Genomic DNA, 25706 nt, shown 5'->3' with positions numbered 1-25706 from the left:
TCCTCCCAGCAGTTTCATTTCCCCAGGCTCACAAAGAGGCAGGGGGTGTATGGTGTGGTAGGGTGTGTGGGGAGGTGGGGATAGGGGTTGGGGTAGAGGGCTCTCCCCTGCAGAGTTCTGAGATGCCGGGGGAGAGAAGCAACAGGAGTAATGTGAAGTTCAATCCAATATTTTACTATATTATTTCCTTCACATGGTAGATATGATTCTGAAGACAGGTTGATAAGTTATATCTACCTTTTATATCTCTTTTAGGCCCCAACCCTGCAGTGAGATGTACGCAGGCAGATCCCTGAAGCCAGTGGTCCTGCACGCATGTCATTGTGGATTGGGGCCTTGTTATCTAAAAAGAAATATTCAGTTTGTTGGATAAGTGACAGACCACAGGATAGCAAGTAAAAGAATGGCTCTGGGAGTGTGCTGTTCATTACCTGCCTTCACAGGTTATGGATAAATGAGATATTCTTATACTGGGCACACATCCTGTGTTTCCAAAGATATGGTCCCAAATGCAAAGTCTTTACACAGTCCTTTCACTCAGTGATATTCCTAATGAAGTCAATGAAAATGTTGTCTTAGTAAGGATTTTAGAACTGTTCTGTATTTGTGTACAATATGTTTCTAATGCTTGTGGAATTAAGACCCTACTGTTTGTCCTTGCATAAAATAACGTTATCTGGAATCTAATGTGTCACTAATGGATTTCTAAATACACCTTTGTAACCAACTCTGGCATCCCAAATGAAGGCAGTAAATGTTGTAGTTCCATCTATTTTTACATGAATCTCATCAAGCTAGTAAAATATATGTATGCTTCTCACAGCAGTATTTTTTCACTTGATTGCAAAATTGCTTCTCAATATATTTTTGCCAGTGTTAAAATTTAACTCTGTATATCTTACCTCCTTCATTGTCCTTGCTATCAGTGCACAGAGTTTCCATGGCTACATCACATCCTGCTCCTCTCCATCCTGGCTGGCAAACACAATGCCAACCATTTTGGTCCAATGTACATCTTCCATTGCTATTGCACAGACCGGGGCAGCCCTCTGTCAAAAGAGACAAAGAAGGAAACCACGAGTGATTTGAATATTGCAATTATTTTCAGTCTAAAAAAATACAAACAGGGGACATTTACTGGGAACAGGCCTTTATAACAGCACAAATACTGTAATTGCACATGGAGAGGAACAGCAACATTACCTCAGGAAATCTAATTCTTAACAAAGTGGCATCTTTGATTGGCTTGACACTTGAGACACCACTTACCTGTGCAGGCAGGAAATATATGCAACAATCCTCTAAAATACCTGCAGGCCAGACAAAATTAAGTTTTTATTTTCTTTGACAAGTAGCAAGAGAGGAGCGCACAGAGCAAAACACAGTCATGTAGAGTGATACCACTTCTGTGCTTATGTATAGATTAATATTTGCTTTGTACAATATTGGTCACTTGCTGGTACAGATTTTGTTAAGCTCCTCGTTACTTTAAATAAATCCATCCAGATTCTGAAGTATGAAAGTGAGTATGATTCTATGCACACAGTAAAATAGAACATTAATTTTCTCTGGTCTCAGAGTTGCCGTATATTCATGTGAAATTACAGTACATTAAATAATCACACAAAGTATAGGCTAGTTTTAATGACTATACTTTATGCCAAAAGTACATTCCTTTTCACAGAATAAGCAAAGCCCAGGAAATAGTAAAGCAGCTTAGCATCTATTCTAACAAACATTAGGATTCAGGCTGCATACGGATGGGACAGGACTGACAGGATTTCCAACTAAATGTAATAGCTGTGCGTATTTGATTACTTAGGACGGACAAAATGAAATACCATAAGGACCACAATAAAACATTGATAGACTGAACAAAAACACGGTAGTGACGTGCTTCAAGACAGATAGCGGAGAGTGATTCTTTGTGACAATCTCCCTAAGGCTTTTGTGCTGTTACCTTTATATCCTATCTTGTCTGCTTTTATGGCCAAGGAGGGAAAATTTGGGAAACAATTAAAATAATTTAATATATCCAAAATCTGTAATTGTTTTCAGTCTAACATTACATAAAAACAATATCTGTCACTTCCTACTGATGAAATCTGGCATGCAGCCAACATGATCTGTATGAGGATGATGACACTTTATAAATATGTAGATTCTAGTTCCTTATCTATGATAGTGATAAGACATTGACAGAAGCAAGTACAGAAATGGTATTAAATATCCTAAGTAGTAGTGGTGGCTACAAATCAGATTTTTTTGGACACAACAGTTATTTGTAACTATACACAGCATAAAAATAAATAAAACTTGCCACAGCATTTTTTTATTTTTACTGGTTTTGCATTATATACCTATACGTAAACTAGAAAACTGCCTGGTTTTGGTTAATGTTTAGTCACTCTTGGAACAATCTGTTCAAGATAATTATATTAATTTGTCTTCTATGGAATTATTAATTTACTGACTCCCTTCTCCACCTATGTAACGCAAAATAAAAAAATTCTATGGGGCATTATGTCTTTTGTAAAATTTGTAGGTACAGAAGGAATGGAATCATAACAGCCTCTCATAACAAGGTATGATGGAGTTATACTTATGGATATCATGTCATCATGCCAGGCTGAGATTAGTCTTGCTGCCCTTTTTCTTTTCAGGCTGCAGTTGCCAACTGTATTTATTAACTGTATATGCAGAAGGCTAATTTTGCTTCTGAATACATTTATTCTGCTTTGTTTATAGAAGACAGAGATTTAATTCCCTACTGACAAAGTGTTACAGAAGTCACCTGAGTGCACTCAAGACTTATTGTATGAAAGCCTGGATATTGTCATGAATATTGCCATATTCTAATGAAAAAAGCACAAAAAAGGAATAGAAAAAAGGTAATTTGGGGAAAGAGGGATAGGGATTTTCTTTTCAGAAGTATGTTTTTCACCTAACTTTTACCGTAACTGAAGATATGAGAACCTTTGCTGTTTTATGTTGGACCTTATTCTGCCCGTGACTTTTGTATCTCTGATCCATTCCATTGCAAACCTTGTAAGGCTTTTTACAGCTTCTCATATAAAACATAAAATAGGATTTCACATAGTTTTTCAAATATTTAGAGAAAGGGAGGCAACAGAATCTGTATATTAACGAGGTTGCGCTCTCTCTATTTAATCAACATATGCATTAGAATTGACGATTTCTTACTCTGTGACAAGAGTGTCAGTTTGCTTCTTTTCTTAAATATTTAATGCTTCACAACTAAGTGCCCAACTAGCAGGATTAATAAAACAAACAGCAAATGCACTGTTATCTTCAGTTTTTGGTTTTGGAAAAAAGTAATGTATTTGTACAGTACATATAAAAACTTATGTAACAATTAGTAAAATGTTCATGTGTGACACAAAAGACTTAGTATTTTAAGTCTGAGGTATGTATTAAAAGTAATGTGAACCAAATTTATAGTTCATGGAATACACATGAGAAAAAGTTGCTTTTGCCAAATCTAGTGCAGTGGTCACTATAAAAATAAATATATCAATAAACATGTAGTCATAGGCAGGTTAACAAAGAGCGAATATACAGTACCTTTAACTATCTTATCCAAATAGTGAGCTTGAGAATTAAAAAGGAAAAAAAAAAAAAAAAGAACAGACAGACATTTCAGAAGTGTCACATAGGACAAGAATTGTTCAGAATTCACATGCAAATAGAGCAGGTGCAGCTGACATGAGAGAGACCTTACAGCACACAACAGAAATGTATTTCATAGCTTCTAAAATGCAAAATATTATTTTTCAGCAATGTAGTCATGACTCTATGAAACACTCAGCATTTAAAAACAAGGCTACAGAATAAACAGATGCTACCTTTCAAAGACTGGGTTTTTCTTTTTTTTCTTCCTTCTGACTGCTTTAGTCATATTTTGACTTTTATGTAGAACAAATATCAAAACTAGCAAAGAAATATGATTTTAATGCATCTTAGATCAGTTACTTAGTTGATGAACTTTAAAACACTGACCAGGCTGGAAGATCAAGTCTTTGGTTTTCAGGTCATGTATTGCTCAGACAATACAACCAGCACAAATACGATATCTTAATTCTGATCTCGATTAAGAGCATTTTAAGGAGGAATAATTTGCCTCTTCTTTAGCTCAACTCAGTTATTCATCTGAGCACACACAGCTAATTATGCAAAACAGTGAGCTAAATTCTGTAAGTGGGATTTTGTGTGGAGGATAGTAATCTAGTAGTGATGGAGTTGAAATTACCAAATCCATTTCATGTAGATAGAAGGCTGATGTTAAACTCAGGTTTTAGATGTATAAAAATAAATAACATTGAATATCCAAGATTAGCAAGAATCCAATCATAAGTAATGATATCTAGAAAGAGAAGAAGCCACTAAGTTAGTTGTATTCTATGCCACTTAACCTTTTGCTAACTTGACATCTGGAAATTTGGAAGTGGAGTTGGAAGGAGGGGAGAACATTCCAACTTCCTAGTCTTTGAGGAAGAAAACGTAAGATGCTCAAAGCATAACTTATTTTTGCTAATGAGAAGGTTAAAAGTTGACAGGACAAGATGTAAATAGTAATAACAGGACATTTATGACAGTAACTACAAAGTAAATATCTTTTCATATAAACCACAACTAAAAAGAAAAGAGATATAGCTGCATTTCAATGTGGGCCCAATTCTCCCCTCATCTACACCAGTGTAACTCCACTGAGTTTAATGGGGTTGCTCTTTGATTACTTTCTGATATGCATGAGAGAAGAATCAAGTCTTGTCCATATAAACTGTGAGCACTAATATTTGTTTGAAGATTATATGCAGTACATTTGTGCTACTGATATATTTAAAGTATTTACACACATGAAGATATAGCACGTTATTAACAAACAGCTTAATAAGTAGAATAATAAAATAATAAACAGTTATAGAATGGAAAATAACAAAAAATCCAAAAAACTGGGAAAAGCATGTTTTTATTAAATGAGCTGACCATGCAGCATTGCCTGCCTGAATGGCACCAAAACTAAGGAGAGGATCATACAATGAAATATTAAATGCAAGGGTAAAGGGACCACAGGATCTCTAACTGCTTTCCTCTGCCTACCAAGAGGCTCCTTGGTGGGATTTGGGACAATCTACCTAGTGTCAGCCACTGGCACATATATATTTATAAGGTCTCCCTTGCCTGTTTCTTTGTGGTATTCTGGTATGATAAAGCACTCTCATGAGCAGTTTGGCTAATGTCAATAACCATGAGCCAAAAGGTTAGCTGCAGTATCATATGATGAAAGGGAAAAGAGGCAGTAAAACAAACAAACAAACCTATCCGGATGTTATGTTGACAGGGTCAGGAGGGAGATGTGTCCAGGCCTCCTCAACCAGCAGGGTGGCAGACTGATGCAGGGCTTAGGTGTAAAGTATGTTAAAAAGTTTGATGGCGTGAGGGGGTAAAGGGAATTTTCATGGCTCTGAATGGAATGTGGAAAAATACAAGCAGAGGTGTAAAATTCCAAAGATTTTCCAGTATTATTACAAAAAAATAAAATAAAAATCAAGCATATATTGCACTCACAGATTGTGCAGTATAAACAGGTACTACTTAACAAGTGGCAGATACATTTCCCTTATAAATTGTCCTGCAAAGAATTGTTAATGCTGGCTGAAAATTCACATTTACCACTGTATGTTTCACCACAGATCACAACTCAGACTTTTTTTAATTTAATGTTTCCCATTAGTCTTCCATTAGAGATATAAGTATGTAACATCCTTAGCTTATTCATAAGCTAGTTTCTGTAGATGTGCTAGAACAGCTACAGTCTGCAAATAAGTATATATTAAATCCATTTATTCCAATCAGCTCTTGTTTAAATCAGCATGAGCAGCATACCCATTGATTTGATATTCCTTAATTGGTACTCACTGCACTGTTTTATTACTGATTACCCCGTCACAAAGGATTATAACAGTGACATAATTTTAAATGCTGTATAACAAATTCATATTCTTATTAATTTATTCATACACTTTACAAGAGATTTTCACTTACCATAATCTTTCTAGTCAAAGATTAGAATATAACATGCCAAATATTCTGTTTAGTAAACAGTCTCGTTAGGAAGTCTATCTAGTATGATACTGTGCCAAAATACTTTGCCAGTATTAACAGCTTTTTCTTCAGACAGGGAATATAAACACTGTTCTTAGGAAAATTAGTTAGGTGTTTGATTATTTAATTTTTTCTGGGAAATTTGCTAGAAGAAAAAAATAATTAAACCTCTCATATAAGTTTGGCTCCATAAAAACCACATAAGCATGCCTTGAATGACTCCAGAATGGAGACTATAATATGGATATTTGCCTTGGCTACACGTATCAGGCTTTAGGCAAATGATTTAACGAATGCCGTGGATTAATGCTGGGGGAGGAGGGCGTGGAATGAGCACACCTGTTTGTGGAAGAAGTATGAAATGTACTTCATAAACTAAAAAATAGCAGATATATGGATGGATCATTAACAAACAGTTCAGCATAGCTGTATAGTACTAACACTTAACTTCATTTTGGAGCCCACTCGTCCCAAAAGGGGTGTGCAAAACTAACTGCAGCACGTTTCCTCTTCATCCACTTTACAATATAATCCTTACAGTCCATAAACCAAATTATGGACTCATTTACAGTGGTGAAAATCCAGAGCAACTCTGCTGGAATCGAAAGTTACTTCACTATAACTAGGAACAGAATTTTGCCCTATAATACTTCCTTCATCTTGGAGGATGTTCCCATTGCTTCCATGCTCTAGCTCTGACTTTCTCTTTTCCTTAGTCCTCTCCAGTCTTGTCAGAAGAAAGAAGAGAAAAAGAAAGAAGAAATCAGAAAGAATGAAGAAAAACAGAAGGAGAGGAAAGAGGGTAAGAGAAGAATTCTACTTCAGAGCAAGAGCTAGCAGCGTAGGGGAGAGAGCCATTGGAACATTACTTCTACATTCCTCTGAGGGTTCAAAACCTAGCTTTGTACTGGATCAGCCTCTCTCTTAAGAAGCAGCAGGCACTACTCTGACTCAGCTCCACAGCTCTGTGTTGCTGCCTGTAATGTCCAGAGTAGCTGTCTCAATGCAGAACCACTTTTTCAGCCACAGTATCACGTTAAAATAAGTATTTCTGAAATTTATGTGAAAACACTGGACCTCCTAGTGGTTCCTTCAGTTCCTTTTCCGCCTACCTGGGCTACCAAGCACACTCTGCTTGTGCTCCTTCCTCATAATTCAGTGGGAGAAGTCCCTATCTGTTAAAAATATTGCTCCACACCTCCACCAATTCCATAGTCTTAAAAGAGAAACATACTTACCTTGTGCAGTAACTGAGGTTCACTTTACGTGAATCTGCGATTGGAGAATTTCAGCAGCAGTGCCTGGCTGGGTCGCACATGTGCTAGGCCCGTTTCACCTCGCTTCTGGCGGTTACATAGAATTGTGCGACGAACCCCATCTCGGGTCCTTCTCTGCTCCAGAGTCCCTAGCATGAAACTCTGAAGTAGAGGGGAGGAGGGAGAATAGTAGAGCACCTACAGGGATAACCATCTCAAAGAACCTCAATTACTGCACAGTATGAGTAACCGTCTCTTTTTCGAGGAGTGTCCCTGTGGGGTGCTCCACTTTAGGTGACTGTAGAGCAGTGCCCCTCAGTGGAAGGAAGGGGCTTCCAATTTGCAGCTGTGATGGATGATAAGATTGTGAGTCCAAGCAGAGTGTCTTGGCCGATCCATGAGCACCTCATTTATCAGGAGGGCAATCTTGGATGGAGTCAGTGTCTGGAGCAGGGGAGAGCAAACTACAGCCTGTGGGCTGGATCTGGCCCCTCAGGGCTTTGGATCCAGCCCGTGGGATTGCCATCCCCAGGGTGCCACGGGCCCCACGCCACTCCCACAAGCGGCCAGCACCACGTCCCTGCAGCCCGTTGGGGGGGGGCAGAGGGCTCTGTGTGCTGCCCTCGCCTGCAGGCCCCACACCCCATCCTGCAGCTCCCATTGGCGGGGAACGGGGAACCGCGGCCAATGGGAGCTTTGGGGAGGTACCTGGAGGTGCAGCAAGAGCAGCGAGCAGAGCCCTCTGCCTCCCCCCTGCCCTGGCTCTGGTGCGCGCCGCTGCCACCCTGGAGCAGCGCCAAGTAAGTGGCACCGGGCCAGAGCCTGAACCCCTCCTGCACCCCGCACTCCAACTCCTTGCCCTGAGCCCCCTGCCACATCCCGCACCCTTCCTGCACCCCAACTCCTTGCCCTGAGTCTCCTGCCGCCCCCCGAACCCCTCCTGCACCCCAACCCTCTGCCCTGAGCCCCCTCCGGCACTCCACACCCCTCCCTGCATCCCTGCCACACCCCAACCCCCTTTCCTGAGCCCCCTTCACACACCCTGCTCCCTCCTCTGCCCCAACCCCTTGCCCTGAGCCCCTTCCTGAACTCCGCACCCCTCCCTGCACCCCTGTCCTGCCCCTGCATGCAATGTCCCCACCCAGATATGGCCCTCAGGCCAAAACGTTTGCCCACCCCTGGTCTGGAGGATGTCCAACAGCTTATGTTGTGACTCTGCAACTTCTTTCAGTGGTATCTTTAGAGAGTCCACAATCCTCTTAAACAGCTCTTGGAACTGTTTAAAGTTATCACCTGTGTGTGGTGGGGGCATGAAAGCTTCATCCGGAGAGGGGAAGTAAAAATTGGCAGCTGGGGTGACCTCTTCCAGTCCCTCAGGTGGCTCTTCCAGGGATTCAGAGAGTTCAGCATTGAGGGTGATGGGGAATGCCTTGACCTCTCTTTGTGTGTACTAGGAGGCTTAGAGTAGTGCTGATGGTATGCCACCCATGGGTCCCAGTAGGGCCACTGTGGTGGGAATGGCATTGGAGGAGGAATCCAGGAATATCTCTACCACCCATGAGCTTTGGGTCTGGCATGGTGTTCAGATTGTTCTGGAGGACCTGGTCTGATAGTTGTCTGGATGGACGAGGAGTGGTGTGAAGTGTAGATTTCCCTTTCCTCATCCTCCTCATCCTCACTGGAGGAAGAAGGAGCTGACGTGGACGGTGGTGTAAGCTGATATGGTACTGAGCATCTTTGTGCCAGAGAAATTGCTGTGATGCCGAGAGCATCGGTATTGAGAAGGGTGCTGTTAGCAGTACCGATACAATTACCATGGTTGTCGGTGCCGAGGAGTGTGAGCTATGTGCTATGGAAGCAGAAGATGGTGCCATATACTGCAGTGCTCCTGAGCTACTCGGTGCTGCATGTTGAGTAGCTCTGACTGTACCAAGGAAGGGATGGTAAGTTTCCCTTTGTTGTTTCTGTCCGAGCCTGCCCGCTTAGGGTTGTTGGCTTGCATGATACCTGCAATACTGGAAGGTCCTGATGTCTCAGACGTAGTTGGCCTCAGTGCAGTTGGTACTGATAGTGTCTGATGGGCCAGGGATTGCCTCTTTTTGGTAGATTCCTAGGAAGGGGAGGTTGTAACCCACTTCTTGGCCACAGTTTTGGAGGAATGCTCTTTTCTCTGTGAGGGTGGTGGAGAATGCATGTCAGATGCTGCTGGTGGAGACTATTGCCCAGGAGAGGTCTGTGATCCCGGATCAGATGATGGATGCAGAGACTTCTCTATGAGGAGGAGTTTTAACTGAAGATCCCTTGCTTTCGTGGCTCAGATTATAATTCAGATTATGGCAATGGGAGCACTTTTGTGGTATGTGTGTCTTGCTGAGATGGCGGACACACTGCGAGTGTCTGACAGACATCAGGATTGATGACCAGTAAGTGAGGCAGTGCTTAAAACTTGGGAGCTGGGCATGACCCTTAAAATAGGGTTTCTCCCATGAAGAAGGGTATCTACGCTATGCTAAAGGATATAATATATGACCATTTAATGGGTATAATGATATTTAAATTATCTAAGAAAAAAGGTTTGGGTTTTTTTTTTTTTTTGAGGAAAAATGGGGAAGAGAAAGGATAACTAAAAATTTTTTACTAAATAAACTGGGTTCTAAAACCACTAATCTAGACTAATTCTTAATCTAACGGTAAACTCGGAGGCACTGCCAATTGCTCCATTTCAAGCCCAGGGTGATAGAGAATGGACTGAGGAGGGGCATTGGTTGCATAGTGCTATGTAATCGGCAGAAGTGGCGCGAGACAGGGACAGCTCATGTGCGACCCAAACAGGCACTGCTACTGAAATTCTCTGATTGCAGGTGAAGGGATGCAGATTCACCCTAAAGTGGAGCACCCACAGGGAAACACCTCGAAGAAGAACCCCTGTGCACTCAGGTATAGATCCTTTTTAGGACAGAAGAATCCAATGCACCGCTACAGACTAGGGACCGAATGGCTAGGCAGCAGTTCTGCGGAAAAGGACCTAGGGGTGACAGTGGATGAAAAGCTGGATATGAGTCAGCAGTGTGCCCTTGTTGCCAAGAAGCCCAATGGCATTTTGGGATGTATAAGTAGGGGCATAGCGAGCAGATCGAGGGACGTGATCGTTCCCCTCTATTCGACATTGGTGAGGCCTCATCTGGAGTACTGTGTCCAGTTTTGGGCCCCACACTACAAGAAGGATGTGGATAAATTGGAGAGAGTCCAGCGAAGGGCAACAAAAATGATTAGGGGTCTAGAACACATGACTTATGAGGAGAGGCTGAGGGAGCTGGGATTGTTTAGTCTGCAGAAGAGAAGAATGAGGGGGGATTTGATAGCTGCTTTCAACTACCTGAAAGGGGGTTCCAAAGAGGATGGCTCTAGACTGTTCTCAATGGTAGCAGATGACAGAACGAGGAGTAATGGTCTCAAGTTGCAGTGGGGGAGGTTTAGATTGGATATTAGGAAAAACTTTTTCACTATGAGGGTGGTGAAACACTGGAATGCGTTACCTAGGGAGGTGGTAGAATCTCCTTCCTTAGAGGTTTTTAAGGTCAGGCTTGACAAAGCCCTGGCTGGGATGATTTAACTGGAAATTGGTCCTGCTTCGAGCAGGGGGTTGGACTAGATGACCTTCTGGGGTCCCTTCCAACCCGGATATTCTATGATTCTATGATTAACAGGAAGAGAGCAAATGCTACACACTGAACAAAACAGTTTTACACTAAACATATATATCCCAAGAGTCAATAGCATTTAAGCAGATAAATAAATCAAGCTAACACCATCTTAATTCCATAGTACAAAATCTCACTGTGGGTGATTTAGGACATCAATAGTACAATAGCATCAGGAGGACATTTTATTGGTAGCATAATCTCCCCTATAAGAGTTTGCTGATAAACGCCTTTTCACTTTTTTAAAGTGTTATAAAATTCTTAATATTTTATCCTTAAAAGTACAACTATGCCTGTATATAAATTTGTTTTACGTTGCATACATGTGTACACTCAAAACTATGCTAAAAGAATATTATTAAGATGCAAGGTCAAACACTCAAAAGTTAGGAAATGCCAGAATTAAGGTTGCCTGTGCAACTTTAGTTTCGCATCCTTGTACATAGGCATTATGAATTAGCCTTTAATAAATGATTATATACTATTTTTTCCTTGGAACCCCTGCCTCATTCAGTGCACAGGATGGATAGTGCTCACTTAGTGAGGAACTACTCAATATTTTGTTCTCCTCATTCAATGTGTGGCCCATGACTTATTTACTCCCCGCTCTGAAGACAAAATTATTCATTTCCTCAGGGGTTTTCTATGGTGCTTATCACTAAAGCTACGTTTTAGTCACGAGTATTTTTAGTAAAAGTTATGGACAGTTCACGGGCTGTAAACAAAAATTCACGGCCCGTGACCTGTCCATGACTTGTACTATATACCCCTGACTAAAGCTTGCGGGGGGGGGGGTCAGGGGGCACTGTGGGTGCTGGGAGGGGTAGTGGCACACATCCTGGGGCAGTTGGCGGGGCTGGTAGGCTCCCTACCTTGCTCCATGCAGCAACATTTCCCTCCCTCAGCTCCTAGGTGGAGGCATGGCCAGGCAGCTCTGCACCCTGCCTCCACCCCGAGCACCAGCTATGTAGCTCCCATTGGCTGGGAACTGTGGCCAATGGAACTGTGGAGGCGGTGCCTGCCTCCCCCTAGGAGCCAAGGGATTTTGCCTCTTCCGGGGAGTCCCCCCGAGGAAAGCGCTGCCCAGAGCCCTCACCCACTTCTGCATCCCAGCCCTGAACACCCAAAACTGCTGCTGGGGAAGAGGAGATCGTGGTGGTCCAAGACTGCCCCAGCAGCGGCTGGTGCAGCTGGTCCTGGGGCTGCACCAGCTGCTCGGGTGGCCCTGGAGTCAGCTGCACTGGCTGCTGAAGAAGTCACGGAATCCGTGACTTCTGTAACAAAATCACAGCCTTACTTATCACGATCATCTCTGAGTGCAATAATTTATTTTCACATCATCTCTGTGAAAAGGAGAATTATCCCCAATTTACAAATGGGAAATGGAGAGACAGAGAGATGAAGAAGGTCAAAAGTGTCAATTAATTTTGGGGGCCCAATTGGAGATGCCTAGGATCTGATTTTTCAGACTACACAGTATTATATAGCAGTTTGAACATATAAGACACAGCTCCAATTGACTTCAGTTGCAGCTGTAAGTGCACTGCACTTTTGCAGATCAAACCTCAAGGTCTCAAGTCAGGGCTCCACAAAATGACAGTCACACTTTAATAATCATTGCAAATAGGCTGGTTTAAGTGATTTGCTTAGCATCACATAGAACTCAGTGGCAGAGACAGGGATGGAATCCAATTCCCCAGGGCAGTGTTTAACTGCTTTAACCACAAGACTATTTTTTTCTTTATCGATAATCCCCTGCCTCATTCACCAAACACCTTCCAAATTCTGCAATAGGAAGAATCCTCAGGAGAACAGCTTCCTTCACTATACAACCATGATTCATCTCCAGAGCAGGTCCATCCCATGCACTGAAGGAAGCAGTGGTCCTCTGGAAAAAAATAACATGTTATCATGTAATTAAAGACTCTATGACAATGATATGCACAAGAGGACCAAATTAAGGTTACACAAGGAATGTTAATTTTCGCATTTCCTAACTTTGGAATGCTTGACTTTGCAACCGTAATAATGTTCTTTTAGAGTAGTTTTTTTGTGTACTTTCCTAGATTTAAAAAAAAGAAAACTGAAAAATCAAAAATTCCATCACATCCTTCACACTCATAAAGACATTCATGTAGGTCATTAGCAGGGTTGGAATCTTTCAATCCATCATACAGATCTCTGCCATTTGAGGTAACAGTTACTGAAAGCAGCAGTAGGTTATCAGCCTCTATGTGGACCAGCATTAGAGGGAGATAAGACACTTTGCCAGAGAATTTCACAGAATATGTGCTGACAGCACATGGTGAGACTCCAAAATCTTGGGTTCAATTCCAGGTTTTGAAGAGAAGTGTTCTCTAGCGGGCATATATTCTTCTCTGGTTTCCCCAAATGTGCCTCTTTCTGCCCCTTCCCCTCCAACCTGTCCAACCCATATATCTTCCTCACCCAAGTCTTTTTATCCCAGTCCCATTCTCCTCACTTAACCAGGACCAGTCTTCACTCTTCAGGCATCTCATCTGAATCCCAGTCTCCTTGCCCAGCAAGTCATAGTCCCCATCTCATCAAGCTCCAGTTCTCCCTCCTGGCTTCTCATCTGATATATCTCTTCCCCCTGGCATCCAATAACCCCCATGTTCACCTTTCCCCTCCCCACTGGCTTCTAGTCCCAATCTGCTTCCCTGGGCTCTTCATCCAATTTCAATGTCCCCCTAAAAAACAAAAACAAAAAAAGAGCTCCTTTTCCCAGTCTCCTCAATAAGCTAGTCCCAGTCTCTCCTCCCATTCACTGGCTTCCAGTCTTCCTGCTCTCTTGTTTCACTCTCAGTCCCAATCTGATCTGTCTCCTCCTAGTCCCAGTCTCCCACTTCTCCACCAGCCTTTAGGCCCAATCTTACCCACCCCAGGTTTCTTGTCCCAATCTACTTTTCTCATCTCTTCCCCAGGTTTGGCTTTTGTCCTCTCTGCAACAGTAGGGAAAAGTTCTGCTCAGCCCCAGGCTGGAGCATGCTCAGTGTGGACAGAATCTTCAGGGAATTAAGCTGTGAGGCTCCAGCAAGTCTCTACTGAGCATGTGCAAATTTTTTTCAAAAATTAATAAATAAATATATATATATATGTCCATGTATGTGCACACAACATGTTATCACATAAGTTATTCATTTAGTTAACTGGGTACAATGACTTTTAGTGCACATTTATAGCTGATACAATTCAATTCAGCTACAATCTGTCCTTAGGATTTAACGAGATGTCAATTTTATAGACTTTTCTCCTTGTCTAACCAAGATTATAACATTTTAAAGAAAACAAGAGGTTTAAGGTTTGAGTAAGTATTAACGAATGCTAATGTGGAATCAGTGCCTAAAGTTGTACATTCAGATCACAGACACTTTATCATGGCAGTCAAATAATATAACTGAGGAACAAACGAATCACCAGCAAAAAAGAGCCTCTTAAGTCTGTGTACTGAGAAGGCCTCTGACTGTGTGGAGTGGAATTTTCATCAAACAATGCTAAAAATTTGATTTGTTCCTTATTTTTTAAAGCAACAATTCAACACATAACATATAAAAAACTAACTTCAGAGAAGACATTATACTCAAAGCAAAAAGGAATCTAAATTAGCCCTTATTGTGCAAAATACTTTTCCAGAACAAAGATGTTTACATTACAATGCTCTTTCTTTTCCCACAGACTGAATGTGGACTGGGAGAAATATGAAACCGACACGTAGAAATTTAAAATAAATAAGGCACAGCAGCCACCAATCCAAGTGACTATAAATGTATTCTATGTATTGTCTTTTTGTTATTATCAAGTTTCATCAGACAGTGTAAATAAGTTACATTCTTCCTTTTCCAGAGTTTGGAAGAACTTGGTTTTAGAATTATAATAAATTCTGAGCGTTGCTGGGAATAAAATGGCAGTTTGTACACCTTTCCCTGTCAGGCTACTTTTAACCTATCTGAATTCCCTTGTTGCTGTCACAGCTCATATCTGGGAAGATGTAGATGGAATGCCCTTTCCAGGTAAATCTTCCATGGTTCCATCAATGGGATTTTTCACTTACTCTTGCATGATCTGTAAATGTCCACTACATATTTCTGCAACGAGCAGCTGAATAAATGGAAAATTATCTCTATTCTCTGTCTTAGAATAACTTAACTAGTATTCATTACTGACACTCCATGTGGAGTTTAGAGTAAGAATTTTTGGTTGTTTTTAAAGATTTAAATAGGAATTAGGAGTGTTGGAAATGGCCCAACTTGATTATTATACACATTGTAAGGAGAGTGATCACTTTAGATAAGCTATTACCAGCAGGAGAGTGGGGTGGGGGGAGAGAAAACCTTTTGTAGTGGTAAACAACCATTTTTTCATGATTTGTTTGTATAAGAACATCTTCTGTATTTTCCACAGGATGCATCTGATGAAGTGAGCTGTAGCTCACGAAAGCTTATGCTCAAATAAATTGGTTAATCTCTAAGGTGCCACAAATACTTCTTTTATTTTTGCGAATACAGACTAACACGGCTGTTACTCTGAAACCTGACAAAGGAACAAACCCAACTTTTTTTCCTTTTTAGGTCACTTATGAGGTATATTATGACCTCAGATATATGTATACAAATCTCACTGCCTTCTAATAGGGTTAAACACAAGAACATGAAGGCAGAATTTGGGCCTGAAAGTATATAGGAAAGAGATGTTGTTGTTTTCATCTTTGTTCCCGACTAAAAGTGCTTCTGGCCTATGTCTGGCCCTACATGACTGATTTAACTAGTAACCTACAATAAGTTATTTACTAGTCTCTTTAACTTAAGTAAGCTTTTAAGGAAGCTGAAACATTCTTCAGATCTATGAGATTCTGCTATCCTATCTTCAACTATACATGTGGTCTACATTTTAACGAAAACCACCGACTTAAGAATTTAGAGTACTTAAACTAATTTGTATTTCAGATGTTGGCTCTCCAAAAGATGGCGTGGTTTACTTTTTTTAGCTACTTCAATTGTGTAGCCCGGGCTGGCTGTCATGTCTTAAAGATGTCTGCAAATGTAAAACCTTTAATGCTGATACCTGCGCTCACAAATATTATACAGGTTTGAGGCACGACCTGGTAACTATTAACATGAATACTTCTGCTTCCACAAGGAAAATCAGAAATATAGTTGTATGAAGTTACAGGAAACATTGAGAATTTTTTGTGGGCCATTTTGTGATTAAAAAACTGAGCTTTACTTAAAATATTAATTAAAATGTTCACTTTAAATATCATGGCTGAAATCCTGGTTCTACTGAAGTCAATGGAAAAACTGACTTCAATGTAGCCAGGATTTCACCTACAATCTTTTGATAATCTTTGTAATACAATTTGACATTGTGGAGGTTCTTACTTGAAAATAAGAGTGCTTTAGAATGACAATGGACATATTTTTACTCAAAAATAATCTTATTTTCAAGTGAAAATACACATTTTGCAGGTTTCTTCATGTCATTGGACCAATCCCATTAAATCAAAAAGACGCTGAGGTTTTTCATTTTTATGTCAAATATTAATATGACATTCAATCACATCATTTTAAGAGAAGAAAGTATATTTTCTTTCATTCATAAATCTGAAATTTCAAAAGATGCTTTTCTTAGCATGTATGAAGAAGAATTCTTAGTATATATGAACTAGGAACATTAAAATACTTTAAACATATATTAAAAGTATGTGTATGTGTATATATTAGGGCTTTCAAGCGATAAAAAATTAATCACAATTAATCACACAATTGCACTGTTAAACAATAATAGAATACCATTTATTTAAATTTTTTTGATGTTTTCTACATTTTCAAATATACTGATTTCAATTACAACACAGAATACAAAGTGTACAGTGCTCATTTTATATTTATTTTTTATTACAAATATTTGCACTGTAAAAAACAAAAGAAATAGTATATTTCAATTCACCTAATACAAGTACTGTAGTGCAATCTCTATCATAGCAGTTAAACTTACAAACGTAGTTTTTTTGTTATATAACTGCATTCAAAAACAAAACAATGTAAAATTTTAGCGCGTACAAGTCTGTTCAGTCCTACTTCTTGTTCAGCCAATTGCTAAAAGACAAACAAGTTTGTTTATGTTTACAGGAGATACTGCTGCCTGCTTCTTATTTACAATGTCACCTGAAAGTGAGAACAGGCATTCGCATGGCACTATTGTAGCTGGCGTTGCAAGGTATTTAAGTGCTAGATATGCTAAACATTCGTATGCCCCTTTATGCTTCAATCACCATTCTGGAGGACATACTTCCATGCTGATGATGCTCGTTAAAAAAACAGTGCGTTAACTAAATTTGTGACTGAACTCCTTGGGGGAGAATTGTATGTCTCCTGCTCTGTGTTTTCCCGCATTCTGCATATATTTTATGTTATAGCAGTCTCGGATGATGACCCAGCATATGCTCATTTTAAGAACACTTTCACTGCAGATTTGACAAAATGCAAAGAAGGTATCAATGTGAGATTTCTAAAAACAACTACAACACTTGACCCAAGTGTTAAGAATCTGAAGTGCCTTCCAAAATCAGAGAGGGATGAGGTGTGAAGCATGCTTTCAGAAGTCTTAAAAGAGCAACACTCTGATGTGGAAACTATAGAACCCAAACCACCAAAAGAGAAAATCCATCTTCTGCTGGTGGCATCAGACTCAGATGATGAAAATGAACATGCGTCAATCCTCTTTGCTTTGGATCGTTGTCGACCAGAACCTGTCATCAGGATGGATACATGTCCTCTGGAATGGTGGTAGAAGCATGAAGGGACATATGAATCTTTAGTGTATCTGGCACGTAAATATCTTGCGAAGCCAATTCCAAAAGTGCCATGAGAACGCCTGTTCTCACTTTCAGGTGACATTGTAAACAAGAAGTAGCCAGCATTATCTCCTTCAAATGTAACCAAACATGTTTGTGTGAGCGATTGGCTGAAGTAGGATTGGGTGGACTTGTAAGCTCTAAAGTTTTACATTGTTTTATTTTTGAATGCAGTTTTTTTTGTACATAATTCTACATTTGTAAGTTCAACTGTCATGATAAGGAGTTTGCACTACAGTACTTGTATGAGGTGAATTGAAAAATAACATTTCTTTTATTTATCATTTTTACAGAGCAAATATTTGTAATAAAAATAATATAAAGTGAGCTCTGGACACTTTTTATTCTGTGTTGTAACAGAAATCAATACATTTGAAAATGTAGAAAAACATCCAGAAATATTTAATAAATTTCAATTGGCATTCTATTTTTTAACAGTGCAATTAATCGAGATTCATTTTTTAATCACAGTTAATTTTTTGAGTTAATCGCATGAGTTAAGTTAACTGCGATTAATAGACAGCCCATATATATATATATATATATATATATATATATATATATATATAAAAGAGAGAGAGAATACATATACTCTAAAATTTTCAAATTCTGGGAAGAAAAAAATTGTTTGGAAGCTCTTCAGCAGAAAGATCTGCTGCTTTTTATGGTAAATCCATTTGTGGGAAATGTTTATTGGGTATGCTAATGATGTAAGCAGAATAATTGAAAATTTTCTCCTACATCAAGGACAAAAGAAGAAATTCAGGAGAGATGAAAAGATATGATCAATTTAAAGGGCAGTTATAGTCTGAAAAGTGATCCTCTGGAAAAAACGGCATCATAGGGTTTACTGTATTTCAATGACTCAATTAAAAAATTGTTCAGTTTCAAGTAAAAATAAGGTTTTTCTGTCTGCTACCCCTGAAAACTCCATCTGGGATCAGAAAGTCAGAATGTGTTCTTACTCCCCTAGGCATCATGAATGTGTGTAGCTGGAACTTATTAAGAATACTGTTGATAATGTATGCTCCACAATAGGATCCAGCTCCCTTTCCATAGCTGTTGCTCTGCAGTGCTTTCAGGAATGAAAAGTGCTACAATCTTTCTGTTGTCAGCTGATGAGATTCTGGATATATACAAGGAACAGATCTTTTAAATCAAGAAAATGCTATTTTTACATAGTCACTTTTCTAACCATAACCGTACATTCATATATAAAACAAAAAGCTTCCCTGCTCCCTTGGAAAAAAGAAAGCAAGGAAAAGAAAACCAAAGTCTAGATTGTCCCCTATGAAAGAAAAACTTCTGAAGGTGGCAGAAGTATCCAATTAATCGTTCTGTCTTGTGAGTGTGTTTGTGCTATCAAAATTCACGGATGTTTTATGATCTATACAAGTTTGGGGTCACCCATGTTTCAAGAAGGGCACCCACACAGAGGCTCAGATGTACAGCATTCTGCAGAGTTTCCTGTTCCACCCTGCTATAATGAGGGCTTTGGGATGTATGGTCACTGGGAAGCATTCATAGACAGAGGACTGTTCTCTCGGGATGGACTTCACCTGAGTAAGGAGGGAAATAGACTTCTAGGATGGAGGGTGGCATAACTGATCAAGAGAGCTTTAAACTAGGAATCTGGGGGAGATGGTTGGGAGATGTCCAGGTAATCTCCACGCCGGATTTTAACATTGAGAGGGGAGAAAACAAAGTAAGAAAGGATACAGCCGTGGGTAGGAGAATGGACATCAGGAGGAAGGGTAGTGTACATATCAGTCTAATAGGTGATACTGGCAGTAGAATGACCGGGCCTAATCGGGTAAAGAACGTAAGCCAGGCCAAACAGCAAAAATTAAGATGTTTGTACACCAATGCGAGGATCCTAGGTAACAAAATGGAGGAACTAGAGCTACTGGTGCAGGAAGTGAAACCAGATATTATAGGGATAACAGAAACATGGTGGAATAGTCGTCATGACTGGGCTACAGGTATCGAAGGGTATGTGCCGTTTAGGAAAGACAGAAATAAATGCAAAAGGTGGTGGAGTAGCATTGTATATCAACGATGAGGTAGACTGCAAAGAAATAAGAACTGATGGAATGGATAAGACAGAGTCTGTCTGGGCAAAAATCACATTGGGGAAGAAAGCTACTAGAGCCTCCCCAGGATAGTGCGTGGGGTGCGCTATAGACCACCGGGACCTAATTTGGATATTGATAGAGACCTCTTCAATGTTTTTAATGAAGTAAATACTAATGGGAATTGTGTGATCATGGGAGACTTTAACTTCCCTGTTATACACTGAGGACAAGTGCTAGTAATAATAATAGGGCTCAGATTTTCCTGGATGCAATAGCTGATGGATTCCTTCAGCAAGTAGTTGCTGAACCAAAAAGAGGGGATGCCATTTTAGATTTGGGAGTAGTGAGGATCTCATAGAAGAAATGGTTGCAGGGGACAACCTTGGTTTGAGTGATCATGAGCTAATTCAGTTCAAACTAAATGGAAGGATAAACAAAAATAGATCTGTGACTAGGGTTTTTGATTTCAAAAGAGCTAACTTTAAAAAATTAAGGAAATTAGTTAGGGAAGTGGATTGGACTGAACAACTTGTGGATCTAAAGGCAGAGGAGGCCTGGAATTACTTCAGGTCAAGGTTGCAGAAAGTATCAGAAGCCTGCATCCCAAGAAAGGGGAAAAAATTCATAGGCAGTTGTAGACCAAGCTGGATGAGCAAGCATCTTAGAGAGGTGATTAAGAAAAAGCAGAAAGCCTACAAGGAGTGGAAGATGGAAGGGATTAGCAAGGAAAGCTATCTTATTGAGGTCAGAACATGTAGGGATAAAGTGAGAAAGGCCAAAAGCCATGTAGAGTTGGACCTTGCAAAGGGAATTAAAACCAATAGTAAAAGGTTCTACAGCCATATAAATAAGAAGAAAACAAAGAAAGAAGAAGTGGGACCGCTAAACACTGAGGATGGAGTGGTGGTTAAGGATAATCTAGGCATGGCCCAATATCTAAACAAATACTTTGCCTCAGTCTTTAATGAGGCTAATGAGAAGCTTACGGATAATGGCAGGACGACAAATGGGAAGGAGGATATGGAGGTAGATATTATCACATCAGAGGTAGAAGTAAAACTTGAACAGCTTAATGGGACTAAATCTGGGGGCCCAGATAATCTTCATCCAATAATATTAAAGGAACTGGCATATGAAATTGCAAGCCCATTAGCAAAAATTTTTAATGAATCGGTAAACAAAGGGGTTGTACTGTATGACTGGAGAATTGCTAACATAGTTCCTATTTTTAAGAAAGGAAAAAAAAGTGAGCCGGGTACCTACAGGCCTGTGAGTTTGACATCTGTAGTATGCAAGGTCTTGGAAAAAATTTTGAAGGAGAAAGTAGTTAAGGACATTGAGGTCAATGGTAAAATGGGACAAAATACAACATGGTTTTACAAAAGGTAGATCGTGTCAAACCAACCTGATCTCCTTCTTTGAGAGAGTAACAGATTTTTTAGACAAAGGAAATGCAGTGGATCTAATTTACCTCGATTTCAGTAAGGCATTTGATACTGTTCCACATGGGGAATTATTAGCTAAATTGGAAAAGATGGGGATCAATATGAAAATTGAAAGGTGGATAAGGAAATGGTTAAAAGGGAGACTACAACAGGTCACACTGAAAGGTGAACTGTCAGGCTGGAAGGAGGTTACTAGTGGAGTTCCTCAGGGATCGGTTTTGGGACCAATCTTTTTGGCACAAAAAACGGGAATGTGCTAATAAAGTTTGCGGATGACACAAAGCTGGGAGGTATTGCCAATACAGAAAAGACTGGGATATCAAACAGGAAGATCTGGATGACCTTGTAAACTGGAGTAATAGTAATAGGATGAAATTTAATAGTGAAAAGTGCAAGGTCATACATTTAGGGATTAATAACAAGAATTTTTGTTATAAACTGGGGACACATCACTTGGAAGTAACAGAGGAGGAGAAGGATCTCCTGAGTATTGGTTCATCACAGGATGACTATGAGCCGCTAATGTGATATGGCCGTGAAAAAAGCTAATGCGGTCTTGGGATGCATCAGGCGAGGTATTTCCAGTAGAGATAAGGGGGTGTTAGTACCATTATACAAGGCACTGGTGAGACCTCACCTGGAATATTGTGTGCAGTTCTGGTCTCCCATGTTTAAGAAAGATGAATTCAAACTAGAACAGGTACAGAGAAGGGCTACTAGGATGATCTGAGGAATGAAAGGAGACTCAAGGAGCTTGGCTTGTTTAGCCTAACCAAACGAAGGCTGAGGGGAGATGTTAGATGGGGTGGGATCTGAGTTACTACAGAGAATTCTTTCCTGGGTGTCTGGCTGGTAAGTCTTGCCCACACACTCAGGTTTTAGCTGATCGCCATATTTGGGGTCGGGAAGAAACTTTCCTCCAGGGCAGATTGGCAGAGGCCCTATGGGTTTTTCACCTTCCTCTGCAGCATGGGGCACGGGTCACTTGCTGGAGGATTCTCTGCACCTCAAAGTCTTTAAACCATGATTTGAGGACTTCAATAGCTCAGACATAGGTTAGAGGATTGTTACAGGAGTTGGTGGGTGAGATTCTGTGGCCTGCGTTGTGCAGGAGGTCAGACTAGATGATCATAACGGTCCCTTCTGACCTTAAAGACTATGATTCTATAGCTCATATGGCAGCACGGCTTCCTCAGGAATCACGCTGTCCTGGTGTCCCTTGGAGTGAACACTGTCCCACATACGCCCTCAGCAAGGTTTCACTATGCAGAGGAGCACCCAGTATTAAATAGTTTTGATTAAATTAGTACTATTTTATATTGCACAAAACTACGGGGCTAAAGGGAATAATGCTGTGAAGAATAATCCTCTCCCTGACTTTTCCAGTTGAAGCTCAGCCACATGGTGCACCAGCAGAGGAGCTTCCTCAGGATCAGTGGAAGGAGAAATGATGCAGTGGAGCTGGTAATATCTCCTATTCGTGCTGCCCCCCAACTCAGATCAACCTCATCTGCTTCCCCTACATGTAAGGAAGATCAATCAGGTATCCAAACTGGTCCTTGAGCAAGAAGACAAAATATGGCTTACACTTGAACTCTGATCTGATAAAAAGAAAAGCAGTGCTTTCTCTATGGTCATATTTGAAATCTGTTGTAAAATGAGCCCTGAGCTAAACACAAATTAAATTAAGCATGGGCAGGTCTTACAATGCTACAGAGGAGAATACTGAATAACTAAGTACGCCTTTCAGAGTAGCAGCCGTGTTAGTCTGTATCCACAAAAAGAAAAGGAGGACTTGTGGCACCTTAGAGACTAACCAATTTATTTGAGCATAAGCTTTTGTGAGCTACAGCTCACTTCATCGGATGCATTCAGTGGAAAATACAGTGGGGAGATTTATATACATAGAGAACATGAAACAATGGGTCACTCAGTACTTTTGAGCTTATGCTACTCATTGTCAACTTGAAAAAGAGCATAATACTGACTTTAGCTTTAGGGCCACATACTCACAAAGATCTCCACATCCAGTACCCACAGATGCCAATGGAAGTCCACATGGCACATGATCATGTTCCTATTCATTTTCACTAGTCCTGTGACATAAAGTGGATTAATTTCTGTTTGCAATTTTCCATTTCTTTTTAATAATTATGAAGATCTATAACTTTCAACTATCTCGTTTATCTAATTAATGTGGCCTACCTGTGGCACTCTCTATCTCAAGAAAATCCATGTTTTATTTTTTTTTAAACATTGATTCATGATTTCATGCAACAGAAAACAGTAAAAAAGTACTTTGTCTGCTTTTTCTTCTTTTCACAACTGAATTTTAGGGGAAATAATCTTGCAAAAGTTCTTAGAAGATAAAACAAGGAATGCCTGATTCCCATAGGGATACAAATGTATTACAAGCTGTACATTTTTTTACTGTCCATCATTATTTGAGGCTAATTTCAATTATGCCCATTAGATAAAGTAACCTCATGCAGTTACTAAAAAAGTAGTGTGAATACCGCTATTCCAACTTCAGCCCTCCTGTGGGATTAATTAATGAATGCTTAATGACATTAACCCACATTTAGATCACTTATGTTTAACCACATGCTTTCTATGCATACATATATAAATATTAATTTTGGACAGAATGATAATCGTTCAACACCATAACAATTAAACAGCTGTAACCTGTCTCATGTGTTAAGTGATGGAGCTGCAGGCAAGCTCCATAAACAGATGGTCTTACCCACCCATGCTTAATGTTAACGACTTTTTAAAAAAGAGGTGTTGACAAATCAGAACAAGAAGGCATAGTTTTAATGCAAATCGGCCAATTTGCAATTTAGATTACGCTAAAAACTAATTTGGTGTATAGAAAAAATTAAGCTGTGTTGTAAAACGGAGACATTATACAACACTTGGATATAACAGATTCCCCACCAACATAATTATTTACTGATTTCATTCAGCTAGCAGAGTTTAATGGAAAAGCAGCTGGCAAAGTATTCATATTTATGGGATTTCTATGATTATTACTTAATTTATTAAGGGTACATGACAGTTAAATCACAGAAATAATAGCCCATTTCAAACAAACACTCTCTCTTCCAACTTTACAATATAGATATTCGAAAAGAAGAGGGTCACTGAACTCATTGTGAACGGGGCATAAAAAGAAAACATAACAATAACAAGCATCAACAACAAAAACATTTTAGCAAAACTGCAATCAGAAAACATAATTAAGGAATAAATGTTCACTCAGGAGTCTATCTGGTGTCCAGTTGTGCATGTGCAATCTTGCATTCACACAGAGATAAAGATAGAGGTTGAGGATAGAAATTCCAATCTTAAATATGCAAACTACAATTACAGAAACTGGGTGGCCTCTGTGCTTAATACTTAAAAAACAAACAAAAAATCACCAAAAATTTTAATATGGGACCAATTATCTGAATAGAAATAGAATTCGTTTAGGATGAAAATCTACCATAAGAGGCAAAAATAGATCTTCACAAAATAATAAAGGGCCATATTCTGACCTCAGACTCATGAATGCCACACCCAGACCAATTAAAGAATCGGGCAGGTAATTTCCCATGGCCTTGGCCTGGGGCTCTGTTGTAAAATAATCCTTGTCTAAACTGCTCCCACGTGGATTTAAGCAGAGGTAAAATCTTACCACTGCAAGGGGGAAAATATACAGAGTAATTTAGAAATCCTTTAATTTCCTTAGCACTTAATGTGCTTTGGAACATACACTGCCCTTTATTGACTCAACTCTACAAGGTGCTGAGCATCTGTGGGAGATTCCATGCTCCTTCAACTCTTATCGACTTAAGTACATTTCAGGATTAAGTCCTACCTGAGCATACAACTCTTACTGAACAACTTGTACATCAATCTTTGGAATTGTGCGTGTATCATACAGACCACACAATGAGTGTATCCCGAGCAGGTACGGCATTAAGTGAGATACTGTGTGCAGCTACAAAGGGCCAATGGAAATCATTCATATAAATTAATCTTTGATCTATTTTCCTGTTAGTCAAAGTAACCAAAAGAACAGGGTCAATATTAAGGCTAGTTTTGTTTACTTTACATATTGGTTCTTACATATCACAATACCCCTTACTCATTTTAAATTATCTAAGAAAAACAGATTTAAATTAAATAACTGGAAACAAAAATTATTTCAAGGTATAAATGCCAACATAAGTGAGAATACA

The 25706-nt window shown here is 39.7% G+C and overlaps 2 protein-coding genes across 24 annotated transcripts in view; one reads left to right on the top strand and one right to left on the bottom strand.

The window, feature by feature from the left end:
• The window catches only part of DCTD (dCMP deaminase), a 178725-nt gene extending 175859 nt beyond the window's left edge, over positions 1-2866 (top strand). The window contains exon 7 of the mRNA XM_073341733.2: positions 2749-2866. Within this exon, the coding sequence (XP_073197834.1) occupies positions 2749-2842 (94 nt within the window). The 3' untranslated portion in view covers positions 2843-2866. The remainder of the gene's footprint in view (positions 1-2748) is intronic.
• The window catches only part of TENM3 (teneurin transmembrane protein 3), a 2191633-nt gene that overhangs the window by 80850 nt on the left and 2085077 nt on the right, over positions 1-25706 (bottom strand). For 10 of the 23 annotated variants that reach the window (XM_073341694.1, XM_073341703.1, XM_073341702.1 and 7 more), the window contains 3 exons: positions 3586-3612; positions 1961-1981; positions 903-1049 (listed from right to left, as the gene is read on the bottom strand). In XM_073341694.1, coding sequence (XP_073197795.1) covers positions 903-1049; positions 1961-1981; positions 3586-3612 — 195 coding nt within the window. The remainder of the gene's footprint in view (positions 1-902; positions 1050-1960; positions 1982-3585; positions 3613-25706) is intronic. The other 13 variants (XM_073341708.1, XM_073341709.1, XM_073341710.1 and 10 more) reach the window with 3 other exon arrangements.

This window comes from Lepidochelys kempii, chromosome 4, assembly GCF_965140285.1.
Source record: "Lepidochelys kempii isolate rLepKem1 chromosome 4, rLepKem1.hap1, whole genome shotgun sequence".
Classification (NCBI taxonomy): domain Eukaryota; kingdom Metazoa; phylum Chordata; order Testudines; family Cheloniidae; genus Lepidochelys; species Lepidochelys kempii.
Note: the sequence above shows the minus strand (reverse complement) of the source record. Positions and strands in the feature narration are given on the sequence as shown.